Here is a 10,319-nt window from a genome sequence, read left to right on the forward strand (position 1 = left end):
AGTTTAGTTCAGATGTGGCTCAAGAAGCAAAAACAAACTTTCCTCACTCAGCCTCAAGCATGGGGTCAGCTCCTCAACTGGCTGTGATCTGCTGTGCTGGAGTTCCTCCAGTTTATACCAGCTTGAGGGTCTGGTCTTTTTATTTGATCTTATTTTTCCCTCCCCAAAACACACCTGGTATTGCCTTCACACTTTCTTCAACATGAGGGCAAACTTCAGGAATGTGGTTTGAGTCCCTTCATTACAGGACCTTAATGAAGTCTGTGCACTGGCTCTGGCCCCCCAGCCCTGCTCCCTGCACTGACGTGGATGGAGAGGGCTGAAAGCTGCCACAAGCAGCACATCAGGGAGGTAAAAGTCCCTTAGAGGTGGGAGAAAAAGGAAGAATAATTACCAAAAAAAAAAAAACCCACCCCAAACCAACCCTAATTTTGCCCCCAGTGTTAAACTTTAACATGTGAAGCATTTCTGTTTCCAGCTGATGGGCCCAGCTGCTCAAGAAGGTATTCACACCACCTACTGCGAGTCCCAGCCATGTCTCTATATTAAACCCTAACGTGTGTGTCTCCATGAAATACCCATGCTGTGGTGGTGTGAATACCATCTTGTGCCCCCCTTAAATTTACCTCATCCTTAGAAAAAAGTGCTTTTGCTTTTTCTACCTGAAAATCATTCGGGCTGCTCGATCCTGTTGCCTATCCCATATGTTTGTACTGAGATCTGTCCCGAGGAATTTGCACTTGGTTGGCTGTCAGCTTGTGGTGGATATGATAAACACAGAGGGTTATCACGATAACCAAGCCCAGTATCAGGCCCAAAATCAGAGGCAGGGTTTCTTCTAACTGCTCCCTCTGGTCCACCGGGCACTTGTGTTCTGCAGAAAAGGAAAAAGAGAGAGAAGGAGAACTGAATGGGACACTGCAAATCTGAACGCTCCCTGGAGTCACAGCTCTATGCCAGGGGTCCCTGCATGGCAAAAACAGATGCAGCAGCAAGGAGAGGCAACAACTGGCACTGGAGCACCAGGGAGAAAATCAGTCACTTCGGAGGGAAGTGATATCCCAGCCATGACATGGGGTTTGGAGAGAGAAGTACGTTCCATCAAGCCAGCCGATGCAGTAGGATAAAAGGTTTTCATGCCCAGGAGCTCCTCTGCAGGCCTCTGCCACACCAGCACAGCGACAGACTTGTTGGGGGTGTGACAGCAGAAGGACCAAATGGCATCCCGAGCCCTCAGACTCAGTAAATCTCTAATTCTGCATCGGGAGTTTTACCCTGCTTGTTGTTACAGGGTATTCCCCCTCCATTTGCAAGTCCAAGGGCTGGAGCACCCGTCCTACAAAGAGAGGCTGAGAGAGCGGGGCTGGTTCAGCCTGGAGAAGGGAAGGCTGCTTCTGGGGAGAGCTCTGAGCCTCTTCCAGCCCCTGAAGGGACCTACAAGAAAGCTGGGAAAGACTGTTCCTGAGGGCACACAGCCACAGGATGAGGGGTGATGGCTTAAACTTGAAAAGGGGAGATTTAGGTTGGATGATAGGAAAACAATGGAGCTCTCAGCAACCTGATCTAGTGAAGAAGTCCCTGCTCACTGCAGGGGACTTGGACTAGATGATCTCTAAAGGTCCCTTCCAACCTTACACACTATGATTCTGTGATAAAATAACAGCCACAGCTACAAAGGGAAAGCACGTTTCCATTTAGCTTGCAAAGACACCAAGGTTAGGAAACACAGGCAATCCCGCTGTAGCTCCCTTACACTTCCAGAGTCTACCACAGACCTGACTGACAGGATCATGATTTACTTTGCTCCCCACAGGACTGTTGCTGATCCGTGCTGATGGACAGGCAGAGCTGATGCTGCTGAGATGCAGCTGCCAGAACAAAAAGAAGAAAAATGCCAACTCTGGGGGAGAAAAAAACTAAACCATAAATGTTACAGAGTTATGGAGTACAGGAGGGCCAGTGCTGTGGCCCCTGGATCATCACCTTCACAGTTCTAGGGATGTGCTGAAAGCAATGAAAACAGCAATTACTTAAAAGAAATATGATTTTAAAAAGGCTGCATGTCAGATGAACAAACACAAAGGGCACCGCTAATTTCTCCCATCGCTGAAGACCGTCCAGATGGGTTCCCCAGGCAGCTGATTGCAAGATGCAGAGATCTGCTATAACCACAAACGGGCAAACGCTCTGCAAATCAAAGGGCATGTGGTAAAGAGCAGGAAAAACCCAGAGCCAGAGACAACCACCCCCCCACCCCCTCCCCCCCCAGGCCCAAGCAGGAGGTGACAGCAGGGACACATCCCCAGTGGTGCCAGCACCTCCAGGACCTCCAGGAGCGGAGCCCTCCTCCCAGCATCAGGCTCCCAGGGATGCCATCAGGAAACATTTTGAGCTGTAAATGAAGCGAAACAAAACCAGGAGAGTGAAATGCAGTCTAACAACAACAACAAACCCTGTTCTTTTTGTTCTGGTTGCTCACTGTTTCACCAGAGGAGTGATTAATCACCAGGGCTGTGGTACAGGCGATTCAGCAGTTGCTGCAATGCAGGGGTTTTGTTTGTTTGTATTAAGGAGAAAGGGGGGAAAAAGAGGAATCCTGATTATTATTTAGCTCCCCAAATTGGCTTTCTAGAGCTTTATGGAATTCTTCCCGGTTTAGGATCCTAATGCCTTGGCCAGACTCACAGAGCCAAGGCAGAGACACAGTGGCGGGTTGGCATGCCCAGACCCCAGGCTGAGGGAAAAGCCAAGCACAGGGTGGTCAGGATGCTCCGACCTCACTACCCACCGGCCAGCACCAAGCAGCATCCCTCCCGTGGGGGAAGGATCCGTGCTAGAGGAGCTCCCGTGCCCTCACCGCACGGCTGCAGCAGCCAGACAGGCCGGGACGTGACGATACGCCAATTTGTCCAGCCGCTGCAATCTCTTCCCACTGGCTCTAATTTTCACTTTGAAAGTGGTTCAGCTTAAAGCCTACAGAGAATCTGAAGATGCCTGCTGTAAGCCTGGCTGAGGGCAGTCACCTGCGCTCCGGCGTGGCAGGTTTGCCCACACTCCTTCCCTGCAACACGACGCACACGGTGTTTGGCGCAGAACGGGGTGGACACCAGGGTCTGCAGCCCGAAGAAGGAAAAGCTAAAAGCACCAGTGCTGTGAAGCAGACCTGCTCTAACACACCTGCAATATTTGTAATACTTGAGCTTTTGACAAACCAAACTGGCTGCAGAGGACTTGGCCAAAACTCCGGCGTCCACAGAAAACCTGGGCTGTATTGAAGTGTCTGAGTCACAGCTCAAAAAGGAGTCGGTTCTTGCAAGCAGCCAGGGAAGAGAGTTCTTTATCCTGACACTTTTTAAAGAGGATTAAAAGGAAAAGAAAGGAAAAAAAGCACTCAGAAAAGAAAGAAAAAATAAAAATTAAAGCACAACCCAGAGTCTCCAGCAGCAGAGCTACAAACCAAGCATGGTGCCCTCCCCAGCAGCACCCTGCTGCACTTCCCCTGGCAGAAAGCACCCTGCCCTGGCAACAAGGTCAGCCTGGCAGCTAATCACCACATTCTCCTCCACAGATCCATCTGTTTTCTCCTTTGGGAGCCCACCACCATCACCCAGGTTCTTCAGAGAGCGTAGGGAAAATGGGGCTGTGGGTGACCCAGCACGGAGGCACAGGAAAGTGCTAAGCACACACATCATCTGCAGTGGAACTAAGGCTCTCCAGATGCTGACTCCTAGGAGGATGAATGCTGTATTTGAACATTAATAAAATGTTAAAACACATCATTTTATAACATCTAAAAATATTCTCACATTTATAACAATGTGCTGTAATGTTTATACAGCATTTTTCACCCCGAGAGTTCAGAGCATAGGCACTGAGGTCCACAGCACTGTAAGGAGGTAGGTAACAGGTACCATTCCTGGTCCATCAGCAAAGGCAAATGCCAAGGGAGAGCAGGAAGGGAGAAGGATTTGCATAAAGTCCAGGACAGACACAAATTCAGGCACTTAACCCCATTGAGCACAGAGCAGGAAGGTAAGCTGGTTGATGTATGACAAATGACACCCCCCCCTCCAGCCCCCCATCACACTGGGAGCTGCTGGGTATTTTAAATCAATGGGCTTCTGTGGCAAAACAGCACTTCCACACAAATTTTGTTTCAGGTGACAGGAACCTCAGCATTTGCCCAAATCCTGGGTTTTACCCTCAGTCCAGGAAAGCAAAAAAGCACCTGGCAGATTTTAACTATGTGAAAAGTTCCAGTGACACCAGGAGTTTTGCCGCATCCCGAAGCTGGCGGGGTCGGCTCTGCCAGAAAGGTGCCACCCCACAGCCCCAGTCCCAGCCCTGTCAAACAAAGCTGGTGGGGTGGCTACAAGAGAGGCTTTTAGGTGCATCCCTCATTGTTCTTTTTGTGCTGTGCTTCCTCAACACTGCGCAGCATCCCGGCTCACGTACCACCACGGTTTCTATGGTGAGTGCTTGTCCAGTTTCAGTATTAGGCTACAAAACCACCCAACGGGACCATTTTCTCCTTTCAGCATCCTTCTGCAGAACAAAATAGCAGGGCAAAATAAAAATAAATCAGCGGCTTCCCACTGTCACAACAGCCAGGCTGAGCAATGGGGCTGCTCAAAGCCCAGTCGTATCGGGCATGAGAGGATCGTTGAGATTTTGAGATGGGTGTTTATAAGGGATTAGATTTTTTTAAAAAATAGAGAAAAAGACAAAAAAAAGACTGGATGCTTTTTTAATTGTGGCCACGCACCCTGCAAAGAGTGCCAAGGACCCCTCAGAAACCGTGGTCCTTGTCTGGGGTGGCTCAAAGGGAGATGAGAGCTCACAGGATCCCAGTCTCTAATTCTCAGCTATTCTATTTCTTTTAGTATTTTGCATTATATTGTTTAAAATCAAAATTGATGACAACTTCTGTGGGGCTCTTTCACCAATTTAAATGTTCTCCTTGCACCTTCTCGATCGAGCCCTCTTTTTAATCATCTTTTAAGCTGAAAAATGTACACACCTTTAAATAAAAAATTAAAACTTCACAAGCTCTCAATGAAAAGATTTTTCTGCTGCTTCCATATTGAAAAAGGTAAATACATGTATATATGTATATTTATATATATATATATATATATATGTGTATGTATTTGTGAGGGTTGGAAGCAGTGCTTAAAAAAAAAGAAAAAATATATTCTAACCATGAATTTAAGCAGTTAAAAAAAAAGGGGGGGTATCCAATCCTTCCCTATGAGCTTTTAAATCTATTTCAGACAGGCCAGTGTCAGGGCTAACAAAAAACCCCACCTTTCCGCCCATTTTTTTGCAGTAAGGATGCCCCGACCCTCCTGCATCTCAGCGATTCTTCTGCTCGAGCAGTTCTCTTGCTCTATTCTAAAATATTTTAAAATGTTCTGTAGCTTGTTCATAATTAATAGGAATTTTACCTAATGGGAAATTAATGAGCCAAAAAGGAGAAGGCTAATTACTGTAATTTAAGATTGGCAGTGATTCTCAGACCCCACAAAGGATCATGTTTTGCCACGCATGTGCCGAGGACACGCTGGGCTGCGGGGCTGGTGGGGACGTGCCGCTGGGAGAAGCCGCAGAGCCCAGTGTGGAGCTTCACTGATAAATCACCTCTCCGAGGTTTCTGACCATGTCCAGGCACTCTTTCCTATTTAACGTCCAGTGGAATTCAACCAAAAGAAGTGTCATTGATTAACAAAAGCAACAGCAACAAAAAAAACCCAACTCAGAAAGCTTGACAAAGAAAGAAACCTAATTTCCCTCAGAAGGAACAATTCCCCACCCGTTTAGAGCCTGACAAACCAATTGGGGTCTCTTGGTGTCCTGGAGGAAAAAAAAAACACCGAACTACAATAACAAAGAGGAGGGGAGCAAAAGGGAAGCAAAGGTTCTGCCTGATATGAGTGATGTTTCATGAAAGAGGCAGGTAGATCCCTTTGGCAATGAACCCTGAGTTTGGTTGTTTTAACTGTGGGCTCTCCGACTTGACCAGTTTGGTATCACAGCGACACTGCAGCTAAAAGAGATTTGCATGTTTTTAAATATGCTTTTTCTGACACTCCCAGATCTGCCCAGCAAAACCCTGAGTGCAGGAAGCCTGGATCTGGTGAAGGGAGAGAAGAAAGATAAAAAAATAAAATTCTTGTGCCAACAGCAGGATAAAACCTACTCTGTGCTACAGCAGCCTTGCCATGAGTAATTCAGCCACACAGAGCTCTGCTAGAGCCAGTGTACATAATAGCATGTATTTACTACATCAGTTAGAGGAATGTGAGTCACGAGCATAAGCGCTCGGCTCCGTAGTCAGTGCTGGGGGGTTTTCTTTTTATTGTGTTCTAAAATATTTCCCACATGCAAAATAATAAAGCCCCATGTTGTTAATGCTAGGCTTGAAAATAACACCACCATTTTCTAGCTCATTATTAAAAGATTTGGCTAGCACCAATTTTATTTGCATCTTGTTACAATAACGGAGTTAACTAATTTGCTAAGACAGCGCTATAAAAGGGGACTGGTTTCAAAGACCTAATTCAGCTGAGGATGTTTTACACTCCCTCATTCACCCTGATGGCAGAGAGAAGTCAGGGAGGAGGAGCACCACAGGTTCCTCAGCATAAAAGAAGGCAAAACCTGCAGGAATTGTGCCCCACAGCAGCGCCGCTGCCGACCCACAGTTACGGCCCTTTGATATGAACAGCATGTGCCAACTCACATTGTCTTTTATCCACAATCAACGTTAAAGAAACCTAAGAAGAGGAACAGCATCCCATGTGTTGGGCACTCAAGGCACCTCATGAAGTCCCTGTCACACTTCCTTCACCCTTGCAGTGAACCTTAACCAAACCCAAGCCAGCGACGCACATCACAAGTATTTCCAGCCACCACAGCCCCAAGCTTTCCTCGCTGTCCAGCAGCCTTAAAAAGCCCCTGGAGCTGTACTGAAGCACCTCCCATGTCGCAGAGGTGACCCCTAAAGCATTTCAAGACTTCCCAGGGCCAGTTCTGGGGGTTCCTTACAGAAGCCACTGTGTGTGCAATGATAGCACATGTTTTAACCAAATAGCAGCTGGGTTGAATTTGTAAAAGCTTTGGGGGACCACAGAGGCAAGGAGCAGGTTGGAAGGACTGCAGGGAGCACTTAGAACCCGCTGGAGGAACGGGAAGGTGCTCTGAGATAGTTGGAACCCAAATTCCTTCAGTACATTGTGCCACCCTCAAAGGCGGTGGCAGCATCAGCATCTCAGTGATGCAGGATGTACCTCCTCCCTCTACCTTACCTTCACTGAAGACAAAATCCGCAGTGATGTCAAAGGGCTGGATGCGCACTTCCGACAGCAAGAGCTGCACAGACTTCTGGTGGTCGTTGGAGATGAGGGAGATGGTCTGCTGTGCCTGGCACTCGTAGGACTTCCCAGCTGGGGTGACCAGGGCAGAGAGCCGGTGCGAGTTGGCTGTATGCTTCCCAGCTGGCCAAGGGGCAGAAACAGCACAAGTCAGGTCCCATCTCGGGGGGACCGATGTGACTTTATGAACAAAGCTAATGAGCTGAACACGAGGGTAGACAGGCGGTGTGCAATGCAGCGGCTGCACGCTCCACTGCTCTTAAAGCAGCATTTTCTGCTGGGGTGGGACCGTGCTTTTCAGTGTGACACCCACACACAGCCAGGGCAATGCCCTCATTAGGGTTGCCTGCAGAAATGAATGGCTGCAGCTATGGACGGCACGAAGGGGAGAACTGGCTTTGCCGCTGGCAGATAAGCTTAGGTCACAGAACTTAAGTCCATAAAGTCAGAGGAATGGTTTCTATTGATGTATATACACAGGCTTCAGCCTCGGACCATGCTCTTATTTCCTACATTCGAGAAACAGCAATTCCTGCGGCCGCACTTGGGCTCTCAGTTCAGGTGGGAAGGAGCAATGCCATTCAGTGACCTCACCGCAAAGCAAAACAGGCCATAACGGTTCCTGAAAACACAACGTGACCGTTGCACCCAAGTACAGATGATGAGAAAGTATTTCCCCATCGCATCAAGCTTGTTTTATAAATGAAGGCTGAATGCGGCTGAGCAAGGTGGAATGAGGGATGCCTTCCACCTCCCGCTCTTCTGCAGCCCTTTGTTCCCCTCCAGCAGCACAGAAAGGCAATCAGCATCTCGCCCTTGTGGAGGGTGATGAGGCATGGCCACCACTGTGTTTTGGGGATGCAAACAGTAGAAACACCAGCGGGCAAAATAGCTCCACGTCCAGTGTGTCTTATGCCACAAACTCCTAATGCATCATTCGCTGGAGTGTGAAAATCTTGTGAAAGAACAACTTGCAAATGACAGTATTTTAATTTTCACCACAACTAATTTCTGAGCAGAAATTAAAGAAAAACAAAATGAAAGCCAAAAGAATGAAACCCCAGCGAGAAGAAAGAAGACTGTTGGGTGTGGAGGCACATAGGGGTATGGATATAGACGTTGATCTCAACATTATCGTAGGAAAGCAGTGGTTTCAAAACTATTCAACCATCATCACATCCAAGGAGATAATTAACCTTAAAAAAACATCTCCTGCAAGAAAGGAGCCAATTTTTTTTCTGGACTAGGGCTACTATCAGCCCATCCCCTCCAGCCCCTGGGTCCTGCCAGGAGGGCTCTGGGCAGCGCAGAAAACAGGCAGAGGTTGAGCTCTCCTTCCGGTGGCAATGGTGATGGTTAAAAACCAGAAATAGAAAAAGAAAAAGAAAAAAAAAAGAAAAAGAAAAAAAAAAAAAAAGAGGGTCGTGGGGGAGAAATACACTGTTTAAAACCGGCACTTGGTCCCGGCTTTGTCGCGGGAGGTTGGGATTTCCCCATCCCTCCCAAACTGCATTAGGTGAGGAGCCCCCCCATACCTCCCGTCCCCTCCCCAGCTCTGCGGTCGCCAGACCCCAGGGATGCGCTTCAACTCCCGTGTGTCCCCCCCCGGAGCGCTTACGGCTGACGGCGTCCTTGAAGTAGGTGCGCTCGGCGGTGTCGTAGGTGAACTGGATCCTGCTGAGCCTCCAGAAAGCCTCCTGCCCCCGGGACGTGTTATGCCCCTCCTGCCGAGACAGGGCCGGTCAGGGCCCGGCAATACCGCCCCGCATCCCCCCAGGTCCCGGGCGTGCGGGGCGGGGAGCTCCGTACCTTGAGGAAGAAGAGTTTGAGGGTGTACGCTTGCTCCAGCCAGGAGATCTCCAGCTCCGACTCGTTGGTGCCGCACTTGCCCTTCATCTCGGCTCCCCGCGACAGCGGGATGTCGGCTTGCTCCGTGATCAGCTGGAAACGGGGAGCAGGGCTCACAGGGGCGGCCCCGGCGCCCCCCTCGACGCCCACAGCCTTCCCAAAGCCTCGGCTCAATATCCTCAGAGGGGATAAAGGACTTTGCAAAACTACCGGCGGATTCCCCCCTCCCCTCCTCCGCTCCTGCCGTGACAACGTGCAGCGGCCCCGCGCCTGCAGCGCTGCAAACCCGAGCCCCGGCTTCCCCACCACCACCCCCGGGGCCGCGCCGCAGCTCCCCCAGTCCTCCCCCGTGCCCCCCACCCCTGATCCGGTCCTGGACCCCACTCACATCCACGTAGTTGCTGGCCCAGACGTCGTAGGGAACGATGAACTTGGCGGCGAATTCCGCCATGAGACACGTCGTCCGGTTTTCCCGCACCACGAAAATGTCCTTTTCGGGGTTGGGGGAGAGCCCGGAGAGGTTTTCAACTTCTTGTTCGGCAGCCAGGCGAGCCGCGGCGTCTGCGGGCAGAGAGGGGCTGAGCGGCGGCAGCACCCGGGGCCTTTTGCCCTAAGCCTCTGCCGGCTAGCCTCAACGCCCACCCCCGAGCCCGCTGGAGTAAGATCTCCGGTCGCGACGGGGCGTCCCCTGTCGCGACAGAGCGGGCGGTGGAGATGGGGCAGCCGGTTGCGGTGAGGCAGGACCGGTGCTCTAGCAGCGCCGGGTCTGTCTCAACGCCTTTGGCTATCTCATTGCGACAGGGCTCCGTATCGCGACTTGCCGCCGCGGTACTCACGCAAGAGGAAAAGCAGCCCCGGGAGGCGCCCCCCGGCCATCCTCCCTGCTTGATCCCGGCGTGTCCGCGGCTGGTGCTGCTCCTTCTCCGAAAGGGTCCGCTCCGGAGGAAATAAAGGGAGGGAAAAAAAAGAAGAAATTAAAAAAAAAAAAAGGAGGAAAAAAAAACCCTCCCTGAAACACCTCCTTTCTCACAAGCTGCACAGGCTGCAAAAGCACTCTGCTGCGGAGTGGCGGGGAGGAGGGATGGGGAAGAGTGTGGG

General features: G+C 50.2%; 1 protein-coding gene across 1 annotated transcript; it reads right to left on the minus strand.

Annotated features, from left to right (window-relative positions):
• Window positions 1-692: 692 nt before the first annotated feature.
• On the minus strand, window positions 693-10,097 carry LAMP5 (lysosomal associated membrane protein family member 5; the record flags this gene model as incomplete). The annotated part of the gene is made up of 6 exons (XM_084261960.1): window positions 693-874; window positions 7,308-7,496; window positions 8,992-9,097; window positions 9,183-9,314; window positions 9,610-9,782; window positions 10,058-10,097. 6 exons carry the CDS (start codon window positions 10,095-10,097, stop codon window positions 696-698), a joined length of 819 nt encoding a protein of 272 aa, XP_084118086.1. The 3' UTR covers window positions 693-695.
• Between the last annotated feature and the right edge of the window lie 222 nt (window positions 10,098-10,319).

The sequence above is a fragment of the Gallinula chloropus genome, assembly GCF_964237585.1.
Source record: "Gallinula chloropus genome assembly, chromosome: 3".
In the NCBI taxonomy this organism is placed as follows: Eukaryota; Metazoa; Chordata; class Aves; order Gruiformes; family Rallidae; genus Gallinula; species Gallinula chloropus.